General features: G+C 41.7%; 2 protein-coding genes across 10 annotated transcripts in view; both read right to left on the bottom strand.

The window, feature by feature from the left end:
* Positions 1–15,919, bottom strand: part of ttc39a (tetratricopeptide repeat domain 39A) — a 36,353-nt gene extending 20,434 nt beyond the window's left edge. Inside the window, exons 1-5 of the mRNA XM_080770071.1 lie at positions 15,663–15,919; positions 14,574–14,624; positions 14,336–14,386; positions 13,699–13,752; positions 1,640–1,744 (exon numbers count right to left, since the gene is read on the bottom strand). Coding sequence (XP_080626197.1) covers positions 1,640–1,744; positions 13,699–13,752; positions 14,336–14,386; positions 14,574–14,624; positions 15,663–15,715 — 314 coding nt within the window. The 5' untranslated portion in view covers positions 15,716–15,919. The remainder of the gene's footprint in view (positions 1–1,639; positions 1,745–13,698; positions 13,753–14,335; positions 14,387–14,573; positions 14,625–15,662) is intronic.
* A 426-nt stretch (positions 15,920–16,345) lies between these two features.
* eps15 (epidermal growth factor receptor pathway substrate 15) overlaps positions 16,346–24,952 on the bottom strand; it is a 31,381-nt gene continuing 22,774 nt past the window's right edge. For all 9 annotated transcript variants that reach the window (XM_080771254.1, XM_080771256.1, XM_080771255.1 and 6 more), the window contains exons 20-25: positions 24,492–24,889; positions 24,330–24,399; positions 24,068–24,138; positions 22,841–22,976; positions 22,360–22,559; positions 16,346–18,604 (exon numbers count right to left, since the gene is read on the bottom strand). In XM_080771254.1, coding sequence (XP_080627380.1) covers positions 18,464–18,604; positions 22,360–22,559; positions 22,841–22,976; positions 24,068–24,138; positions 24,330–24,399; positions 24,492–24,889 — 1,016 coding nt within the window. In that variant the 3' untranslated portion in view covers positions 16,346–18,463. The remainder of the gene's footprint in view (positions 18,605–22,359; positions 22,560–22,840; positions 22,977–24,067; positions 24,139–24,329; positions 24,400–24,491; positions 24,890–24,952) is intronic.

Here is a 24,952-nt window from a genome sequence, read left to right as displayed (position 1 = left end):
GAAGATTCAGTGTCTGGAAAATTGAACATACAGTATACCAAAAGTATTAAGCAGGCCTACTGTATATCAAATTGACTTTCAACCTCTTTCTTTTGACTATCTAAAGTATGTGTTAGTCATTGCATTTCTGTCATTGTCACTCCTCTGGCCTAGAATGCCATATGTGCTATTATTATTAAAGATTCATGGTCACTTCACATAGTGAAAGAGGAAGAAAAGCACCACAGCAAATGGAGTCGTTTTGAGATAGAAATGAGGACACATTGGCTGAAAATGGTGGAGTTTTTAGACAGAAATGAGGACACATCAGCCTGTCTCAGGTGACAGAAGGCAGAGAGGACTGTTGCCAGAGCAGAGTTAGACACTTCACAAATGCTGCTTCAGTCGCCTAACTCATTTTGTATGCTTACGTAAACCAGATTTAGTCGCATGTCAGTAGAATATTGGCGGATTGAAGAGGTTAACTATTTGAACCCTAGCGTCCCTATTCTGGGCATGCCATATAAGCGAAAATTCACTGAAAATAGGTGAACATTTGCTGAAAATAGCCAATCTACATGGTCACAACGCAGCACTTGCGTGAGCATGTCTCTTTCAGCGATTTGGTGTACATGGAAAAAAAAGGGAGCCAAGAATAGAGCCTTGGAATATACCAGTTAACGTATAGGTTTAAGTGGTTAATTCAGAATTGTGTATTGGAATATCAAATCTATCCTTAAATCAGTGTCAACAAAAGCAAAGATGGAACACTATAAGGCTTCAGGGCATTCTTTCCACTGGGACGTGTCAGTCGAGTCTCGAACCTTGGAGGGGAAAGGAGTGGCCAGCAACATCGCATGCAGGGCAGATAGAGCAGAATAATAGCAATGGAGCGATAAAGGTCACGATAACAGAGTGAATGAAGGGTGAACAATGAGGTAACCTGATGACGGTGTGTTAAGATACAATGCTACACCGTAGGGTGTATGTAAGTCAGAGGAGGGACACATGGTTGTGAACACAACTCTGAAATAAGCAAAGCGGAACATCAGTTAACCACTTGAGCGGAGCCCTAGAACATGTATAGATGTGGGCCGAATGTTGAAAACAACAGATTGACAATTTTATGTGTCACGATGCAAAGCATTCTGAGCTTAATAGATTTAATATTATCACAATTTGATTTTTTTTTTTATCATTGAACATTTTGCAAACATAGGGACACCATGCAGTTACAATGTACATAATAAACATGAGTAAATGTTTTTGGAAACCTCTTGAGAGGTTTTGGAAAGCTTGGAAATGTGGGTGGGGGGGGGGGTAATGGCAGGTGTAGTGGTTAACTGTGCTTTCATTCAACAAAGACAGGGACAGGAAAAGGTAGGCTGTCCTAAGTGCCTCCTTCTCCAAGTGAATGGATTTGAGGTGACAATACTATAAAAGAGTAAAGGATGAACAAGAGTGAACGTTGTTGCATTCCGTCACTGGAGTTTCTGGAGGAATGTGCAGAAGTACCCAATATCACAAAAGCATTGAAGTGGGAAGGCAGCTATCAACTTGTATTATTACAGAGTCCGTCAAAGGTGAAATCGTCGCCACCAGGGCAGAGCTCGGGTCGGGTACAGTAATGGATGACAGCTTGCTCTGTGATATTTATTACCTGGATCTCAGATGTGCTTGGGCTTCCTCAAAGTCGTTCCTGAGGAAGAGGTCCAGGGCTACCATACAGTCCTCCAGGGCCAGAGACAGGTCTGACCGTGGACACCTGCGGAACCAGTACAAACATATTTTTAATGACAATTTGTAAGAACACTCATAGCATGATTGACTAATGGAGAGACTCTGGAGTTTACAAGTTAGATGAATTCATTCCTGGCTATATTATTAGAGTGTCTTCCTACCATAGGAAGATGCTTCCTACCAATACTGGAGGATAGGAACAGTTCAGTGCAACATGTTATACTTATTATGCCACACTGGTGCGCATGCAGGTGTTTTCACCCCTCAATGCCTTCTGACAGAAATACAAGGCGTTGGGCCATGCATCCAGCAAGCCCAACCCACAGTCACTTTGAGTGGCACCACACCAAGCCACGGGTGAACATGTACTGTATGTCGGACTCGGACATTACTATTACTAACCCTACCCCAAACCTCCCCTCAAAGGTAATCACACTTTAAGCATTGACCTCCAGTAACCTCAGAGGTGACTAGATTAAGCCAGACTAGTTCTAAATATAAGATTTAGTGTTTCTAGTAGGACTAAATCATAATTGCCCAGACTCTTCTTCAACAAAGATGGCGAAAGCAAACATTCTTTGTTCTGTACAATAGTATGGTACAAAACACTGAAGTCCTTAAACCTAACCGCAAGCACGATGCATCGCACCAAAGCAAACTTTACTTTATCCGCAAAAGAAAGTTGTTTGCGTGGACACAAAAATGATGGCATGAGCAGAATTCGAACCCAGGAGGTACACAATGAAAGTCTATTGCCTAATGAGCCATGCTACGAGCTGGCTGCTGGAATGCTTTTCCAGAGTCTACTACATTATAACATGCCCAACTCATGTAAAAGAGAAACCCCGCCCAGTGGGGGTTAACCCCCACCCAGGGGTGATTTCACCCAACACGCCAACATGCCTAGATGAGTGTTGCATACCCAATATCTGCATAAAGGTCATTTCAGATGGGCGACAGCCGACAACGCAAGCGTGTTTACGTGAGCGCGGCCCCGTGAAATTGTCGTGTGCGTGCTTGTTTCATGCACACGCCCGCGACTGACTATAGACCTGGACTCTGTTAAGCTTCTTTTTTTTTACGCTTGCGTTGTCACGCCCCTCTATCCAGGCGACAACGTCTGCGTTAATCGATGCCCGTCTGAAAGTACCTTAATGATGGGGAGAGAAATGAAAGACACTGCTTTATTCCTTTCTAAAGTATTATCTATATCTTCAAGGACTAACTAAGATTGCTAATTTCAAGAACATAAGATTAATGTTTCAAGAAGTGGTTTTGACAACTGGTTCTGGATAGTTGATATGAGGAGTTTAAGAGCCACGTCACTTCAGATCACCCCACCCTGTCTCTAGTTGTTGTTCCTCCTACCTCCCTCCTTTCCAGCCATTCTGCTGCAGTGTCCCTGACTCCCTGTTCTCATTTGGGCAGCAAAGACAGCAGCAAAGACAACTACTTTACAGTGTATGTTACTGGAGACAAGGGATGTGGGGTCATGACACTGGCCCACTTTCTTACAAACCAATATACCTCATTGCTGTCTCTTGCCTACTTCTTTATAAGAGCTACACAAAAATGTAGCAGTGTGTTTCAGAATTGTGCTTAGCTGTTGATTGCTTTTAAAGATGCCTTTGGTTTTAACCACAACTTCATTGATATTTCAAACACCCTAATTGTTGTAAAAAGAAATGTAAAATAGTGTGACCAGACTTCCTGGTTTGGCTGGTATTGTCCTCAAAAACACTAAAATGTCCCGGTTTGTCTACATTCATTACCAAAATGTCCTAATTTTCTGTTCTATCCATGTGCGCAAACATCAGAAAACAAGAACAAGGTGTCTGAATACAATGCTGATATGATCAGTTGTTGCCTGTATGTGACACTTATCACTGTGCAGCATTAATTTAAGACTTAATGGTCCCATCCTGATTTAAGCCCACATCCTTCCGGCTTGTTGCATTCACGCCTCTTGTGATTGGTCAACTTAACGCTGGTGCCTTGAACAAATCACTGTAATTGCTGTGACAGAAAAAGGTTGGTCTGTCCTGCAGTTTGTCATTTTAGGAGGAGCATTACAATAAAATTGAACTGCTGCATGTTCTTAATTCAATTTATTACATTGTGCACATGACTGTCACATGATGACTCTAGAATGAATGCTGAGAGCACTTTGTTTACAGCATGAAAGCACAAGCTCTTCGCCTTAACATTAGCGTTCACAATGCTACACGTACTTTCTGCCATCAAAAGGTCCCTTTTGCTTCCATTGGGAGTCAACTGATCCCAGTGTGGGTATCTATTACACTGAATGAACCACGTAACCACAGCAATCATATCAAGAGTCAAACATTTACACAGTAAAATGTACAGTGTTAATGTATCAATTTGCAACAATTTCGCTTAAATGAACACTGAGGATTTGACTGTGTAGTCACATTACACATGCCATCTTTCTGCCAATTACAGTGAAGGCTACATACTGTAGGTCGAATCCATAACAAGACACAGTGAGCCAAGCTGTTAGCCACGTAGCTAACTGGAGGATAGTGGCTGAGCAGAGAGCGAGCAAACACAACTGAGACTAATTTGACCAACAGGGATGACTAACTAACAGACAGCCGTTCCCTTTACATTCCTGCCTACCAGAAGCACAGAGGAACCCTCTATGTTCCACTAAACTCATCACACACACACACACACACACACACACACACACACACACACACACACACACACACACACACACACACACACACACACACACACACACACACACACACACACGCATGTACACAACATGTTATGCACACGGATGTATGCCCAAAGAAGCACTTAAAGGTTTAGAAGGAGTAAAGGACATACAAAAAGAGAGAAAGAGACAACCATCCGGAAACAAGCAGCATCACTAAGTCTAGCTAATGACATGCAGATGACCCTCCAGTCCACCCTATGGCTGGCGGCAGACTACACTGCAATCAGTATGTTTTATGTCCTCTCCCATTGTGAGTTTAACACATGGCGGCATTTGAACCCATGGTCTGGGAAACAAAACACCCACCGCTTCTGCTTGGCTAGAGGAGACATTGGACTTGACGTGATAAACAGTACATGTTCTTAGCCATCACCATTGAAGGTCTCAATGGAAGAGGGAGACAACCTTACACCAGCCTTGCACTACAGCTATGACTATAACCTACTACTACTACTACTACTGTAAATACTGGCAGAGGAGCATATACCAACATGACTAAGATGTGATGATAACTATAAGGGATACTACTAAACTTTATAATTCAATAAATGATGATGTCTTTAAAGTTGGAGTGCCACAATTTTTTTCCACCCTAAAACATGATCATCAGGTATTATTATAATATAAGGGGGAAGAACTTTTTCCAAAAAGTGTACAGTATTTGTTAAAATCATGCTTTCATGTGGACACGCCAACCAGTCCATTAAGTATGCCTGGTTTACATTTACATTGCCTGTTATTTTTTTCATTTTTATTTAACTGAATTACTTATCATTATCTAATCTGAAATTGTCGAACAAAAATGCCTAATAAAAACAGTATTAAAAAAAGAAGTATGCCTGGTTTGCCTGGTGGGTGGTGATCCTGAACTGAAGCCGCACCCACAGCTGTAGTTGTATGATAAAGGGGGAGGGGTTAGGGGAGGGGCTGATAGTGTGGTGTCACAATATTACAGTTTATTTCATTGGCTCGTTTGACTGTCAAGGGTTCAGCCTCCAGGAAGAAACCCTAAATACAAAGGGAATACATCATTGCACATAAAAACGACTCCAGGGTGTCTAATGAAGTACTGTCACCTCATAGACACATGAAAAACTGGAAAAACTGGAAAAATCTTTTAGCACCTCAGTTGACCACTAAGGTAATTTTGGTCATCAAAGGACAGCAGTGGAGAAAGAGATTATACTGGGGTTAGCGAAAGAGATTGGCGAAAACAACTTGAACCTTCTCCACAAACACGCGCACACACACAAACACACACACACACACACACACACACACACACACACACACAAACAACAACCTTTTATTTTCTGCATGTAAAGCCCAAACCACACCAGTTGCAACTCCTTTCAATCAAAACCGTTTTAAGATCAACCACATCTTAAAACGGTTTTGATTGAAAGTCGTTGACCTTAAAACAGTTTTGTTGTTGAGTTTCAACTGGAGTGGTTTGGGCTTAAGAGTCTAATTACTCATTTTGATATTTCACTTCCTAAAGTAAATAGATGCAGATGGTCCAAATTATAAATATCATGTGACACCAACTCTTTTATGCCGGAGAGCTGGTTTCCTTCGTTATCAGACATAAACAAGATAACATCCCAAATAACTCACTGTACCTCATGCTGTTTAGATTTCTGTCTAATAAAGTATTCAATCAATCAAATTGAAATCAGCTCAAAGGTACAAGCAAAATCATCAATATTTTATCAAAATAAAGATTGTCCACAAATTGTAAAATCGGACTTTTGTCCCTGGTTTTAGTAAATGAATCAATTGTGGATTACGACACTGTGAAACTATTTATAATTTGGTTAAATTAATATTATACATCACAAGCTTTTTATGACCTTGCTATGAATAATATACTCAGTTTTGTCGTTATTAATTCATCACTCAGCTGACATTCATCACCTAAAGATATCTAAGGTGATGAAGACTGGCTAAATCATTATCCTGCATGAGAAAGGTGTTGTGACCTCTGCAACAATACTGTTATTACATTATGGTATAACAGTATTACTACTGCATACGATTTGATTCAAGCTCAAATTATTTACTTGAGCAATGCACTGGTGCTGGTGTTGCTCATTCTTCCTTTAAACACAAGTTTAGGCCTAGGTTGAGGGGGGTTCTATTCCTTGTTTTCCTCTAACATCTATTGAGAAGCAGCACTGTGAACAAATGCAGCTACATAGCAAGATAATATAATTATATATATGATGAGGCACACAATTACTGCAAAGAACCAGACGCTGTCTTTTAGCATATGAGTGTAACTGGCATCTGAACGAACAAAAGATATGGCATGACAACCGATACAATGGAGCGGGTCTATTAGGTTCACAGAGTGCATGGCATACATTGTTCTGGTAATTAATTAAATTTCAAGTCAGCAAGTCTGACATTCTACGATGATTTCTCTTGAGGACAACTTGGACAATGATGATCCTAACCCCTGAGGCACACATGCTTGAATGTAACACACAAGCATGCACACACTTCCTGGAGTGACGAGGCATTTAATTTCCTTCTCAGGCTCTTCGATCTACACTAGTCGTGTGAGATGCTGACGAGGCCTCGCTGCGGAGAAAATCACTTCTCCGCAACACAAAAGCATCCTGAGATAAAAGAACCAAGCTGATCCTGTTTGTCCACATACCAAATCAGCCTCTCGGCAGAAACACATGCACCTCCCTTTACAGTAAACCTCCCTTTACTGTACTAATGATGGGAAACAACAAGGGAACATCTTTATAGCAGCAATGGCACTGCAGGTCTACTGCAAGTCCACAGACACATGCATGATGCTCTTTAAGTCAGCCAACACAGACACACATGCACGCGTACAGGCACACACACACACACACACACACACACACACACACACACCCCTGTCTTTGACACGCAGCAGTATTTAAGTCTTACCCGTTTGACAAAGTCCCTTCCTCCCCTGACATTTTCATCTGGCAAAGTGTTTGTGAGTGAGAGCAAGAGAGAGAGAGAGAGAGAGACTCTGTGTGTGTGTGTGTGTGTGTGTGTGTGTGTGTGTGTGTGTGTGTGTGTGTGTGTGTGTGTGTGTGTGTGTGTGTTGGAGAGAAAGAGAGACAGGTAAACAAGATAAAATTGCGGCGAAGTGAATCTGTGCCTCCTGCCTCAGGCCTTTCCAGCAGTGCAGTCTAATGTGGTGTAGCTCTCTCTCTCTCTCGCTCTAGCAGCAACAGCAGGCAGGAGAGGAAGGGAAAGAGCAAAAAGAATCAGGAGAGAGAGGGCGGGAGAAAGCAAGGAGGAGAGGAGGATGAACGTCAACAGCAGCCCTTAATAAGATTGGGATGACTATATCACACATGATGAGAGCTGACCACATTCTGCACCGAACCCTCCGCCTTGCACACATACACACACACACGCGCGCGCTTGCATGCGTGATCGCATGTACACACACACACACACACACACACACACACACACACACACACACGTACACACACGTACACACACACACGTACACACACGTCACACACACACACACACACACACACACACACACACACACACACACACACACACACACACGTCACACACACACGCACACACACACACACACGCACGCACACACACACACACACACACACACACACACACACACACACACAAAAAGTCCCCTACTTCTCCTCCCCTGTCCCACCTCTTCATATCGCCACCCTCACGCTACACACTGCAGTCTCGCTTCTGATTGGTTCATGTTGAATCAGGGTGTGGCTTAATGCACAGTACAGGGGGGGGGGAATTAGGAGAATAGATTGTACAGAAGGTGAAGAAATTTTTAATTTGTTCATCAGTAAAACCTGATACACAACATTATGTGTTGTCAGCTCTTTCTGACTCCCAGACAGAGTGATGGTGTTGCTCAAAATACACTACAGCAGCTACATGGCACTTGGCAGATGAAGACAAGCAGAGAGAGGAGAGGGGGGGGGGGTGGGGTGGAGAGAAAGACAGAGAGAGAGAGAGAGAGAGAGAGAGAGAGAGGTGGAGAGGTGGAGAGAGGGAGAAAGTGAAGAGAGCGAAATTGAGAGGTGGAAGGAAAAAAATAAATAGGTGAAGTGACAGCAAGAGAGAGGGGGTGGAGAGAATGAGAGAGAGAGGTGAATAGAGAGGAAAGAATAGTCGGGAGGTGCATTCACAGCTAGTCCAGTATACTGCAGTGGTTCAGACTAGACACTGCAGCAGACAAGCAGGTCAGCCAAGTAGTACAGTAAGACAACACAACACACAGAGGCAGCTCACCACCAACCAACACTGTTGCAAAGGACAAAATGGCAATTCATGAAGGAGACTGTTGTTTGTAATGGTGAAGCACAACTGATTTACAGAAGTTACAGAACAGGACATAGTGTGTGGGGGTGGGGGCACAACGATCATACAGTGCACTTCAGAAGTAAATGGACCTTGGGATCCACATGTAAATGTTTTGACTTCATTATGGCCAGCCTGAGATCTATTTGCGGATGATTCGGCACTGCTGGTCTCAGAGTCAGACAGGAACAAACTGCAGGTTGAAAAGGCCCTCAGCTCTGAACTCAGTAGAATCAGCACCTGGCTTGCTGGTAACAAACTATCATTACACATGGGAAAAAAACTGAATCCATTCTCTTTGGATCAAATAGTAATGTCAGCTAGGCTGACGGCTTCTCAGATAAAGTGGGTGAAAAGCTACCTAGGTTCCATCCTGGAGGCAAATCTTTCCTGTGATAAAATGGCCACTAATGTAATAAAAAAGTCAACCAAAGAACAAGATTCCTGTACAGGATCTCCTCACTGGTCAACAAAAACACCTTGAAGACCCTAACAGGAGCCCTCGTACAAGGTCAAAAACTGGTCATGCTACTACTTGGCCTCACTCCCAGAACCCACCTCACCCCTGCCCAATTTGATAGGCTGAAATGGCTTAGGGTTGACGACAGAGTACAGCATCTTGAAATGGGTCTGGTCCACAAGATTCGCTGAAAATTTTTTTCACTTAAAAACCACTCTCAAAGTCCAACCAACACCCCTTTTTTAAATGGTTTTAAATATTACAAATAGCCGATCTACAAGCTAACAACGTGTCGATGTAGATAGTTGAACAATTTTTTAATGTTTTAAAATTGTAAAAAATGGCAAATAAGTTTAGGGATAAGGGGTAAGATGGAGCCCTATATGTTTTTCCCTTTTTTATTTTCTTTATATGATGATTTCCAGTTTTTCATAGATACATATTTGTATGTCTGGTTTTGTCCTCATAGCAGTTTTTGTATTGACTTGTGCTTTCGTTTGAAATGTACCCATTATATATACTGTGAATACAATTTTCAATCGATCATTCAATGTGACCTACAGTGTCCAGTGGTTTGTGAGATCAGCTCCAGAATCTGGACGGACGCACGCACGCACGCACGCACGCACGCACGCACGCACGCACACACGTCGTGGTAGCACCTGTGTGTGCATTAGCTGTTATCTTTAGGCTAGAGAAGAGCAACTGACCCACATCTATAGGTCATAGGAGCTGTGTCAGTCACAGTCACAGTGTGCGTATATGTGTTATATGTGTTTGTACAAAAAATCCATTTAAATTACAACAATTTAAATTCATCGATATGTAAATAGCAACATATCGTATAGTTTGACTTTGTATCGTATCATTTCACAATGCAAATAATTGGTATCGAAGCATTTTGCAATGCAAACTTTGCAAAGTACTTGTGCGTTGTATCTAAGAAGAAAAATAGGGGTTTAATTACTTTTCCATTCAATATCGCTACACTTGGTCTATTGATAAATGTGTGTATTCTCAGTGTTCATGTTAAGGTGTGGGTTTGTCCATTCTTCAACTTCAAATACTATGTCCATTGTCCGATGTATTTGCCAGAGAATAACTGTGTTTACTTGCGTATTGCGTATTTCAAAATGTGTCATTACACCCCGAGTGGAGCAGAGGCCTCACAGAGGCCAATTATCAAAGCCCAGAAAACAGGTTGAGAGGTCCCAGTGTCAGAACAGGATTATCTGCATGGTTAATGTATTCAAATCGATTAAACTGAACCGATTATTTTCTACGCTCTGAAGAATTTTGTTTCTTTGGAAAACTAGGGAAACCAAATTGTTATTATTTTTACCTATGAATAGGTCTGAAACTTGCAACACCGCTAATTGCGAGAAAACGACAGTTTCTCACTGGGTTGCAACACCTCAAATTGCGAGAGAACGACAGTTTCTCACTGGGTTGCGGTTGCAACACTGCAAATTACGAAAGAACGACAGTTTCTTAATGGGTTGCGGTTGCAACACTGCAAATTGCGAGAGAACAACTTTCTCACAGGGTTGCCTAGTCCACAGATTTCCCGCCATGCTTCGCTTGTTCATCACCTCACAGTTGCTTGGCTGGTTTTGGGAGGCTGGTTAGCTTATTTCTGACACGAAAAAGTTGACTACACTGGCAACCATACTGCCGACTACTTCTGCTTACTGATTGGATGCCTTGTCTCCAGCAACAACCTATGGGGATAACATCCCATAGTCTGCACGCCATGAAGACTCACAACATAACCGCTCTGTCATACTAGCCATGTGGAAATTGACGCCAGCAACCAGGCATAGAAGTGGCAAATAAACCACACGCAGCAATGACACCGGCATGATGACACACATCGTACACTACCGCAGGGACCCCCTTATCCGCGGACCCCCAGAGAACCTTATTTAATAAAACGTCCTGTTTGTATTAAGGGGGTGGGTACCTTGAAACAGTTGCAGTGGGGGACTTAAAACAGTAGCAAGTTCGACGACCCTGCCCACAATGGGAGGAGTTGATGGTTTAACTCCTCCCACCATCAGCTCCCCGATCTGCAAGCTGCAGTCAGGGGTACTTGTACCCCCACGCACTCACGCAGTATCCCGCGAACCGCGGCGGAGGATGCCGTGTGCGCGCGCGCGGGGGGGGGGGGGGGGGGGAGACACACTTCCCCAATTGAGTACTTACACGAAGACAATGATTTATTTTATTACAAATTTCACATTTTTCAATATGCAAATGAAGCATTATGTAGGAACATATGCAAAATAATCACAAATATGAAAAAGCTACTACTGTGGAAGGGTTACCATGTATTAATTTACTTGTATCAATCCTATAAACAATTTAATATAGGTCTAGTTTTCACTCGGAACACAATAGTTCCACCTTAGATAACTTTGGTTCCTACCTAAACTACTGCACTGAAACTGACACAGAGGCAGTTATAGCGGACCCCCGCAGATAATAACAATCAGCAGGTAATTAATTGATTTAATCAATTATTGTTTAAATGAAGCCTCCAGATCTAGCTGTGTCCACGTGGAGCTATTCTTATTACCAATTTACCTTTTCCCCCTCCCTTTCCAAAGCAAACAATATAGTTATTGCTCCTATCTGGAAACACTTTTCAGCTCAGTGTTATTATTACACAACCACACCTGACGAAACATTTATTCCAATACAGTATGGCTTCACATATTTACCTTACTGAGGTGTGTTTGGTTTGTCTTAGCGGATGCGCAAACATGTTACATAGCAAACAAATCCCTTTAAAATAATATGCTGAAAATCTGTTCATTCAAAACATAGTCATCTATTTTGTCATGGTGTGTTGCCCTATAGGTCAAAAGCATTGAGATATAGATGCACAATATCAAATGCACAATATCAAAAAGATGTCAAGTTGTTTATAGCAATTAACACGCTGATTCAAATTTAAGTTTGACAGACAAGGTAATCCATAACCATAAGGCAGCAAACAACTTGTCTGGCACTTTGGCCTCAGAGTATAAACGTGAGATGAAACCCGTTTTGTCATGTGATTGTGGTAAAACTTCATGCTTCACTAGAATCCTCCACTATCAGTTCTGTCATTCATATGCTCTGCACACTATAGCAGGGGTTATGCTTAATTTTTAGTAGTGCACTCCGTATATACATGCGTGCACACATGCAAGCACACACACACACACACACACACACACACACACACACACACACACACACACACACACACACACACACACACGCACACACACACACACACACACACACACACACACACACACAATGTAACACAATGCAAAATGTGAGTATGGTCCATACTGAGTCTGACCACTGAGCAGGTCTACTGGAGGGTACAGTACTGTATGAAGGAGTTGCAGAATTATAGCCAATAGAGAACCATACAAGACAGTTAGTCAACTCTGTCCAGTAACCTTTTCATTACCAATAAACGACATTATAGACTATGCTGTATGTCGATATCTGCAGCCAGTGATGAAGGTATCGAGACATGCATTAGCCCATTACTTAAATAGTATGTTATTAGGCATTGCTCATAGACATAAATACTCATAGACTGGTCACTGGGGTTGCATGTCAATGATGATGCATCACTCCAATGAACAGCAGCGACCAATGAGAAACATACATAGATTTATAACAGGAGTCAGGACTGCAATAATTAATGCAATTCTCAGCTGCATTGCATTCCCCTTGATTGTGAATATTTAATATGTGAGCAGCAGGGAGAGCATGCGTTTATGCCTGTGCCCTTTCTATATGTGACCCCTGCTGTTGTTTTGGGTTTGCTGAGTCTCTCTGTTTGCTCTGCAGGTGGCTCGTTAGTGTAACCTGGAACACTGAGGTACTGTACCAGGTGTGTTCCCGTTTATATAATGTAGTGCTGGCTGTAGTCTAGACTCTCTTTTTCTCTCTCTCTGCTCCTCCCTGCCGATACCTCATTCTGGTCTGATTATGCACACACCTCTACTCATCCACCCCATACACCATACAGCTAGCTGGGTGGGACCAGAATTGCAAAGTTGCCGGTTTCACCCTGGGCTCGCCCAATCTATGTGTCAAAGTGTCCCTGAGCAAGACTTTTAACAGCTCATCATGTGCTCATCAGAGCCATCTGAGCAACCATCTGCTGGGTGAAGCACTAAAAGAAATTTCCCCCCAGGATGAGAAAATACTAATAATACAATTCAAATAATGTTGATTTGGTCTAGTTTTGTTAAATTTGATTTCTTTAGTTAGGCTTGTTGTGGCCAAAGAGCCAGGTCATAAATGCCTTTTACCTTACCCAGAAGGAAGACACCTCAGCTGAATAAGCCCTGCCCCCTGCCCTGTATGATGGTGATTGAGATTTCAGCAGACTTACCCGTTACATGGTTTTGTAGATTCCAGCCCGTTTGTGTTATCTGGTATCTGTAACCTGAAACAGACCAGTAAAATAGATGCAATTTAGAAGGGGGGGAGTGGATGAACTATTGATGGCAACCTGTTGAAAAGGGGAGCATTGTTTGAGGAATATGATATCGAAACTGAGAGCCATAGAAACAGTGACACAAATATCTGGTAACCCTTTACAGGCCCCTTGCCAGGGGGCGTATTCCTTGGTAATGATAAATGCCAGACTAATGCCTATATGCTTCAATGGTTTGTAATAATAATAATAATAAAATGAAATGGTCATGGAAATGATGAACCATAACATTTAAATTGTGAATGATATTGTTCATGGATATTACAAATACATAATACAAGACTTTTGAACAGGTTTTCAGGCAATTCATATTTTACATGGTGCAAGCATTTATCCTTAGCGTTCTTTTTAATCCTTAGCTTATTTTCAAGCTAAGGATAAATAAACAAGTATTTATTTTCATTTCAGTGTTTTATCTCATCTCAGAATTAAACAGTTCCAATACTGATTGGCCGGTCCATTACCACTGGAATAAGCAATGATTTATAACATGTTCTTATGGAGTGGTATTATGTCTTTAAAATACACTTACTTGAAATCTGTAATGATGGGGTCCAGCTCTGGACCATTGATGACTGACAACCTAAGAACACAACAATCCACTTATTATGATTCTTATGCCCAGAGGACCAACTTCACTAATACAGACCACATCAGCATACTGTATGACTACGAATAATAATAGAATTACTGCATTTCACATATTTTTGGATACATCACTTAGGCGACATAATGTTCCAGACAGAATGTCCTCAAGTATGTGAACCTACCGGCTTGGGGAGTCAGGGCTGTCAGAGATTTCTTTCGCCTGCACGGCATCACTGGTGAGAAGGTCAAATGTTAATTTAGAGAGAGGAGCATAATGGCTGTCACATAGGTGCTGTGAGAAGAGGGATGTTATAGCCAAGATACTGGAAAACAAAACACTGGTGGCCAGTGAAATTACACACAGACATTGTAACTGTTCTAGTATTACAGACCCTCCTTCAACAGTTTTTTTTGGTGCTGATTATACATTTATGTCTATTTGAATTATAAGACTATAGTCTAGGCTACTCAATTTAGCATTTACACAAACAATGCAGGCCTACAAGAAAATATTGAATGAACATCATATTCATTAGTATAGGATATGATGATCATTAAATCAATTTCACGGTAGTAGCAGCAGACAGTCACAAGGTTTGTAATTCACAGTAGTGAAGTGCTCCCTAATACAGACCAGTGGCACTGGCGGTGGGTACAGAATGTACACGGTGGCCCAGGCTGCCAGCTAAATAATGATGAGCAGCAATGAGGAAACCTTGGTTTAAAACTTTGAAAATAAGATTGGCTGGAGCACTTTCTCTAGTAGTCTATAGTTAAAATAAAACACAAAGCATCTGTTTCAATCTAAGGAATGCTATGCCTATTTCCTGCTAGTTCTTGTAAACACATGACTATATAGTTAATGACTGACTTCCAGTGTGTTACATTATTATTTTTTAAACACATTTGTTGTTCATTTTAGACTAAGTAATACGGCCTACTGTAATTTAATTCAAGTATAGGCTATTTATCGAATATCGACAGCCCGGCTTCGTGTTCGATTAAATGGAAGGTAAACTATTAAAGAAAGGCTATTATTATTATCACTAAGCTTCATTTCAGTTAATATGATACACATGCTAATCCTACCGTGCAGTTTTATCAATGCACCTTTCACACGCACGCACAACCTGCTCAATCTCATTTCGTGACAGTCGCGTCTCGCCGGCACCACAACCCACATACCAACACCCATCTTCATAATCATAAACCACACAAGTTAACGAAGTGTAAACATGATCATTATTTTCCCCAACATTTGTGCTACTCACTTTTTGATGTCATCTTTCTTCACGCTTCTCCTCCAATTAGTAATAAAACTCATTACACACCACCGAAATCCAGACGTACAGAACGGAAAACAGTGGCCAAGCTACGGCTTTAACAACTTTCTAAACGTTGCATGGACATGAGCAGCAGAGCAGAGCAGTCTACCTGTGGTGGGCAGCTGAGCTGAGCTGAGCTGAGGTGTGTGTATCCAGCCAGGAAATTACTGTACAGTAGGGCGTCTTCCTCCTTCCTGGGTAGCAAAGGTGTGGAGCCTCTCATCTCCATAATAATAAAAGTTCTACATTTAAATGCATCGGAATGTACGGCATCTAGTGGGGTTGGGCTTCTAGGTCTTAAAGCACTCCATGTTACATCCCTGGCCACTCAGCAGTGTAGTACACACACACACACACACACACACACACACACACACACGCACACACACACACACGCACACACACACGCACACGCACACGCACACACACACACACACACACACACACACACACACAATGAATTATCTTGAAAAATTCTAATCTAATTAGTGACAAATCTGTCTATGTGGTTTTTCAGAAGTTGTAGAGAACATGGCATACTAGTCGGTTTGGGCAGTGGGCTCACACACACACACAGGTCAACAACTTTATGGTAAACGCATGGGCTATGACAAGAGACAAACACAAACTAAACTGTTTACATTTATTGTTCTTTTTTCAATTAAATGCATATCATATTCTGACCAAACCTCCCCATAACTCTTCGTACATGTTAGAAAATACAAAATAAAACACAATTAGATAGATTAAAAAAGGCTTGTATGTATAAGCCTATAGAAACATAAGTGGTTTTTGACTTGTAAAAGAGGTGAGTCTATACAAAGGACGTGTCTGGTGGCCTTAAGTACAACATCATGGTATTAAAGTCAACATTTACAGGTATGAAAAGATGTTCAGCAATCTCGTTGCGCTGTATTTACAATTAATGAATTTGTCGATGAAGGACAGCAGGAAGTGCAGAAATGACCAATAATGACCAAATAAAGTCCATACCCGTTGTGCAATTTGGTCAGAAAACAGTTGAGATAAAGAATGCACAGAGCCCTCTCACGTTCTAAATCAGCCCTTCCCTTGTTTAAAAACCTCCATTCACAGTTTAGCACACTCCAATAAGAGGCTTTGATCATTCTCTTGGACAAATAAAAAGACTGGCCCTGCACTGGGGATGTTAACATGCCAACATATATCACTGTAGCCTATAATATAATTTGACACTCATTCTTCTGGAGTCCTAGCCACCATCACTACCACACCCTTGCAACACAAGTTTTTGCAAGTTAAATCCCCATGAGCATGAGGTTCATAGACAGAACAGAGGCTTTTGTACAAAACAACACACTTAAAAATGACCTTTTTCTCATTCAGATAAGACTATATGAAATGAAGTCAACCACAGTTCAAGGAAGCACCTCAGTTAAACACAAAACATAAATGTTTTATACAAATGCTAACATAAAGCAGCAGCAACATATAACAAATCACAATGGGACCTCACCTGGCCAGCTCTTTTCAAATGCTATGACATTGGTTAAACTGGTTACACCATAGATCCTGACATACCAAGGGTATATGGACCATAGATATGTATCTATGTAAGTAAAGAGCAAGACCCAAGCATGGTGTTACATTTTTTCTACATAGATTTACAGAGGTGGGGACAGAATATGCAAAGCAGAAATAAGCCATTTTAGTTGGTGTTGTTGATTTTACTCCCCTCTGTTATGATGCAGTTTCTAGTTCACAAACAAATCATTATAGATATATATATATTTTTTTTCATTCAAAGATCAATCATTTTGTACAAGACAATCAGACATTACTGGCAACCTTACCAAAGGTTGTCTTCACTTGTCAATGTGATTCCAACAACCAGGAAGCAACAGTGTTAAATGAGCATGACCATAAAGTTAACTGTTGTGGCAGGGTGGAAGTGGGCTGCATCAGGGAAACATTTGATCTTCACTCAGCAAGTTGAAATGTAAAGAAAATGTAGTCAATGTACTCTTCTTATCGCCACTATTAGTATCTATCTATTGTATATTAAGAGTTGAAAACTGGACAAATCAAGCCATTAATGCAGGGAATTAACTTTTCCAAAGGCTCAGTATGTATATTAGAGTTAAGACAGATTTGTTCATGCTATAAATCTGAAGAATACTGCAGAACCAAAATGTTGCATCAACTCTCAGACAACTAGATTTCAAGTTTCAACAAAGCAACACCAGGAACTGCAGACAACAGGAAACCAAGTCCAGAGGCGTGTTAGGATCTTATTGAACTGGGTGTAGAGAGCCTGGGGAGGGTGTTAAAATATATACTGTATATTGAACTGTACATGTAACGCATTATGCAACAATGTCAGCTTTGTCCTTTATGTTGAAATCAGGGGGGGGGCATGACAATCATTCTGTCCAGTCTTTGACAATCGTTTAGTCTATAATCGCTGCATTACACAACATAGTCCCCTTTAAGTCCATGTAATCTCATCATTCTCTCCTCCTGCAACCCCGACCGAGTCTGACCAAAAAACCAACAAAAGATGGATTATCGAAATTTTGCAATGTGATTTGTGAGAACAGGCCGAGGAAGTTGCGTTGGAAGACTTCAAAGGTGGGTAATTGTCTCTTTTAGGGGTCAGCAGGTGATGATGTTGCAGAGTCTGTCCTACAGAATCCCTCACATCTTTGCTTTGGTGCTTGCTGTGGCTAAGGCAGGCAGTGCCATGCCAAGCCACTAGGGGGTGCCACTCATGAGAGTTCAGACTTGCTGAGGGCGATGGCCAGCTCCAGGTCTTCTTGTTCCTGCTGGGTGAGTCTGGCAAGGCGCTCCTTTTCCTCCCGTTCGCTCTCTCGCTTTGCCCACTCCATCATGTCTTCCTCTGTTGGGTACTGCACACACACGTTGGCAAATACACACGTACATACAAACAAACAAGAGAAGGCGCGCACACACAGAGACAGACAAAACAAACACACTTCTATAAGCAATCCTTTTGAGATGAAAACCGGTGCACAGAGCTTTCTGCTGGCTCTAGAGAACATAGCATCCATGCATATAGCAATCCAAACATTTCTCCAGATGGGAAGTAATTAAGAATATATATAGTTTTTCCTCTAGTTGCTAACTTTTTTGTGACACCTTGAGAACGAAGCAACAATTACACATGCAACACTTGCATCTTAAACTCTGAAAATCCTGGACATCAAGTAATCCCTATCCCTATCCCAAACACATGAAATGTCACATACTATAAATATTAAGGGGGAACCCTTGGCTGATTGTGTAGTTTGTTTTCGGGTTCAGGTTAAAAGCTACAGCGAGCACTGAGACGTTTTATTCTCTATGGCAGTGGTTCCTAAAGTGGGGTCTGGGGACCCCCAGGGGTCCTTGAGGGAGTTCCAGGGGGTCCTTAGCTAAATGATAAGTTTGGAACAAAATGGACCGGACCCTTATGGGTCTGTAACTCTGAGAGAAATGGAAGCAAATGGAGCTGTTAGGGTCCATTTGTGCCGGTAGAAGTGCCAGTGTTCCAATGTGTAGTTCTTGACTTATGTTGGGAAGTGTTGGCTCACTGAAAGAAAATTCACGATGTACAACGCTTCCATCGTATTGGTTGGCACCCGGTCAAAGTTCACCAGTGTTGAAGCCCACGCTTCACACAAGCTGGACTTCACATGGGTGTCCTTATGGGTTGCATTCATAAACACGCTCTGGAGCACAGCATACCCACGGTGCTCTTCGGTCATTCAGGAGTTGCCATTCGAAAAATTTGGAGTTCTGCGAGCACACAAAAGGCCAATTCATACTCCAGTTTTAGATGATAGGGTGACCACCGAAACAGTGGTTAGTAAAAACAATAGAAATGTGTTTGGGTGAGCGGTGAGTCGCTTACCACCTCAGTGTGATGTCATGTTGTAGTTTTCGGTGGTCACCTTATCACCTAAAATTGGAGTATTAATAGGCCTTGAGCGCTCTGAGGGAAAAGCTGAGGTGTTCCAAGTGTCTGAACATTGGTTGACAATGATGGAGTCATTGCAAAATGCGATGGCTTCTTAGCATATTCAACACAGTGTCACAAAACAATTATAATCATGTTTATACATGAGACTAATTCACATTGATTTGAATGAATTTTGAAATACAAAAATTGTTAACGAGTAAATTAATTGATATCAGAGACTAGTGCTTTATCTATGACATCAAAATTGGAGCAGATTCTCAGAGCACACCCCGAACACACCCCCATAGTACACCATGAAGAAACACAGCTGCAGCAAATCAAATGAATAAAAAAGTTTTTAACCTTAGCTGGAACACAAACGTCAAAATCAGGCTGATTTTATGTCCCTAAATTGGTTGACAAATAAGATGTAAATTATATTGAAATTTAAAATGAAGAAAAAAAGGATCACACCCGTGTGAAGTGAGGGGTGCTCTGATCATCATACATCATCATACATCATCTCATTCCGGCCAATCACAATTTGCGCCCTCACCTTTGTCATCAATGTTTGTATTACGCAATGTTTGTGTTTACACAAACACTCAAAATTGTCCATTTATTCTCAATGGCATTCTAATGTTTGTGTAGGACAAAGTTTGTGCACACACAAAAAGCTGGACATAGGAGGGGCTAGCGCCCCTCAAAAAAGGGAGGTGCAGGTAGGTACTAGGTAGGTAGGGGTCTTTTACAGGTAGACCACACATAAGAGAGGTGAGTTAACCACATAGAAGAGATGTGATTAGAACGTATTGCTCAATAAATGAGGAATATCTCTTATAGCTCTTTGGCGTTTGTTCACCCATGCAAAGTAAAATTAGCAGCAGGTATTCCGACTCCAGTGCTATTATAACATAACATTAAATAGTACAGAACATGCATGGTTAAAACATAACAGGTGTATGAAAGTGCATACTAAAGACTCAAAAGTGTCTCTGTGACACAGAATCATCTGGGTTACCTGATCTTAAGACCAGTAATACATCTTACAGACTTACACAGTAAAATCCTCAGCATTCATTAATCTATTAAGCCTGAGTGAGCCAGCACTCGGACCACTTTGAGGGGTGCTATCCCCCTCCAATGCATGGCTTTTTAAATGATGTCATACTCATATGGCAGCCAGGTCTATGGACTTTTAATGTTTGTTTAGAGCACTTAACAAAAATTTGCCAGCCAATAGATGGACTTGTCGTTTGTTTAGGGCACTAAATGATGACATATTACATATATGACATAATACATGTTTGGACTGATTTCGTTTTATACAACACTGCAATGAATCCCCTCTGTGACGTCACGTGGCAACCACAGTGCCCCTCACTTCACACGAGTGTGATTTTATTGTTCCATATGCCTCAAGATGACAGAGATGGTCATTTTGACCATCCAGCCTTCTTCACAGTAACTGGAAGAAGTTCAAATGGAACCATATAAACCTGCATTAGTCCATTTGGTTCCATTTTTACATTCGGACAAACACAAACTCTTGATTTTACTGTGTAAAGAAGGGAAGAGAGTAAATGGAAGTGGAGATAGTGTGATGGAAATGTGGATGCACACAGAAGCCAGAGATGGTGTGCTTGATTCAACACTTTATTCAACTTCTTTTACAGAAGAGAAAAGATGGAAGGAGCCACACACACACACACACACACACACACACACACACACACACACACGCGTGCACACAATTGCTGACCACATCAGAGATAGGAATGAACAGAGTAGGATGTGAAAGGAAAAACACTAAACTGTGAAGGCCAATGGTGAAGACAGTGGTAAGAGTCATTGGGAGCCAGCCAATCAGAAAAAGGCCAGTTAGTGCGTGCAGGGGTCATGCGGGATGCAGTTGGGGATAAATCGAACCTACTTTATATCACATTATAATGCTGATGCTGCCTGTCCCACAGCAACCCCATGAGTGTACATCCTATATCAATTATTTTTAGGACACCAAAGTGGGTTTAACTTGAGATAATAATAAAAATAGGATGTAATATTAGTAGGCTGACATGGGACTACTACATCAGTCAATAACAAGCAGCCTCACATCTCACCATCCATTGCCAACCAATAAGAGAAACAAGGCTGCAGCTTTAGTAATTTTAAGCTGTGACTTGTCTGTAACTATACAGGTGATTGCAAATAAAATCTGTTAAATGAATGTCCTCTCAGCTATAAATGCATTATAATCACAGTGAAACCAAAGTGCAAATATATCAGCAACTTAAAATAAGTACAGGTGTAGATAGAAAAATCCCATTCATGAAAAATATTGGATATACAGTATGCACCAGAAGGTGGTGATACACAAGAAAAAGATGAAAAACTTAAGAATTGCTATCGTATGAATTACTCTGGTTCAAGACAATATTATTAAGTCATCAAAACAAAAAGAACATGTGACCTAAAGTACATGAGCAGACTTTTATAAGTTAATTAGTCTTCTTCTTTTGTTTGTTTTTTGGCAGTGGATGGAGTGACTTACAAAGCTGTCCTTGTTTAATATGTGGGTGTGGCCTCGTTGTATAGGTAGATATGGTTCATTAGTGAGAACACAAACAAACAAAAAAAAGGCAGAGGGCGTGGCTACTGAGACTCAGGTGGAGGAGAGGGAGACGGCGAGGGGGAGTTGCTCACTTTGTCAAAGCTGGCAAATCGGTCGGGTTCCCGTGCTTTGTGTCGAGGAGGGGAGGATGGGGCAAAGGGGTCGGCCGAGGGTTCCTTGACAGGCAGGGAGGAGGAGAACTCCCCAGAGCTCTGGGGGAGGAAGTGCCCTCGCCGGTGGAATGAGTCCGAAGACTCCTGTGATCCTGTTCTGGATATGGTGGACTTTTTACCTGGACAGACAATGAACAGACAGACCCACATGACAGAAACGTACACAGATGGAGACATGGACGACACGCACGCACACCATAGAGAAAACATATTACCGGTATTCCTTGTTTGGTACAGGAAAACATAAAACATGCTTAGTCTGGAAGTGAAACACTTCACTTTCAGACTACGAATCAATGGAGTGAAACACTAGAAGCAAGATTGCCTTACTTTTAAGGGGCTAATTATGGTTGCAATTATGGCAAAAAAAGAGATTTGTTATAACAAATCTAATCCTAACCTGGGGGTGGAGGGGGAGGTCTGGTTGGTGTACCCGTCTTGGGGGGCAGGGCCGGGGGCACATCAGAGCTGGGGGCCTGGCTGTCATCTTGGAACAGGTTCTTATTGTTGGTACCAAATGGATCAGCACCATTAGACTATAAGAATACCAGAGAAATCACAAAAACGTTTCACACATGAAGCGACAGACACGCCCTGGGTAATTCATTTTCAATGAGAGGCAGGTGATTAATTTTGGATGCGCAGAGAAGTTGAGGGGGCATTGATGCAAGCGGGCACGGTCCCGTGAAATTGTCACATGCTGGCTCGTTTCATGAAAAGAGATTAACCACTTTACAGTTGACCTGGGTCCCTCAAGGCTCCATACTGCTCCTTTTTCACTCTACCCCAAATCTCTTGACTGAAAATAGCTGATCTACAAGCTCATAATTTGTCACGAGGCAAGCTTGTAGATCTGCTATTTTCACTGAACGTTTGCCATAACCATATTCAGATATCACTGAAATGCTTACAGACACTAACATCACAATTCAGCATTGGCTTTTCCATTCAAGTTGGACTGGTCAAACCTTTTAGAGACCGGCTCCACCAGTGATTACGTAACTGGATGTGGAAGTTATCTAGCAGCCAAGAAAACGTGACAAACACATGGCACAACAACTATGGCTTTGTTTTGTTAGTTGGCAGTGGATATTCAGCTATGAGACAATTCTGGTAATGGTCATTTTCAGAAGTCCTGTGATTGAATGTGACTATGGAAGTATGGATATTGTATACATAATAATTTGTAATGTAAATTATGGTGAATTGTCCACAAGACCCTTTATGGTATTTCCAATATTTATTTACATATTTACAAATGTATTTTCACATAAAATACACCTCCAGACCTGGTTATTATTGTAGATTCTACAGTAGTTTAAGCATGTTTAGTGTGAATTTGTTTTTTCTATTTCGATTCCGTTTAAAAAAATATATGGTATTGTGTGTTTCATTTAATTACACACAAAACAATGTTTCCTTCTGTTGCCTAACAAAACCCCAACATGGTTACTATATCTGCCTTGCTGTGATTTTGTTTTTGTGCTCAAACACACTGCCAATGTGTTAGAACTTCCAGTCCGTCTCTCATTTCATTCAACATTGATGAGTCAGTGCTCAGATCATCACGATGTTCCTATCTTATACTGCACACACACACACACACACCTTTACATCTGAAAATTACCTTAGACAAGGCACTGAAATCAGCAAAGCCACCGCCAAATGACTCATTACCAAACACTGCAGCAAATGGATCTGAAAGACACATGGGGAGGGAAAAATCACACTTGTGTGACTGTGAAGTGAGATGTGCCTTTGTTTGATTTTGTCTGTCACGTAGGGGGCATGGGGGTTTGTACCACTCACACAAATTATACACAGAATTTCAATAGCTGCTTCATTATTACAAATTTCACCAGAAGGGGGCACCATGCCACCAGCTGTACCTGGGTCTGAGCCAGTGCTCACTGTGGTACCACCTGGAGCGAATGGATCATTGGTTGATGTGGTGTCCTTCTAAATGACAGAAAGACAGGTTGTTTAATGAAATTGAGTGCAGCGAGAACAATACATTCTACCAGACGTATGGGCTTGGAGTGATAACTCACCACTGCCAGATCAACATCAGGAGGAGAGGAGCTGAAGGGATCCATACCTCCGTTGCCCTGAGAACTAAAAGGATCCGGATCGCTCAATGCATTCATTTTGGCTCCAAATGGGTCAGAATCAGTCATATTTTTACCCACAGAGCTGAAAGGATCCTTGGCTGCTGTATCTGTGTTGATAGGTTTGGACGAGAAGGGGTCTGGACCTGCCGCTGATGTAGCTACTGTATTATTGAGCTTTGGTCCAAACAGGTCTGGTTCCGGAAGGCCAGTGCCGTCACCGAACGGGTCTGCTGAGGCTGCGAATGGATCTTCAGACGAGAAGCCGGTGCCGGACTGTTTGAAGAAAGAGTCTGCAGCAAAGGGGTCTGAACCTTTGAATGGGTCACCCCCAAAAGGATCTGATTGTAGGAAACAGGAAGGGTTGAATGTTTTATTGTTAGAATCTTTGATATTAGAATCAG

This window comes from Protomyctophum bolini, assembly GCF_963924005.1.
Source record: "Protomyctophum bolini genome assembly, chromosome: 8".
NCBI classification, from domain to species: domain Eukaryota; kingdom Metazoa; phylum Chordata; class Actinopteri; order Myctophiformes; family Myctophidae; genus Protomyctophum; species Protomyctophum bolini.
This window is presented reverse-complemented; position numbering and strand designations above follow the sequence as displayed.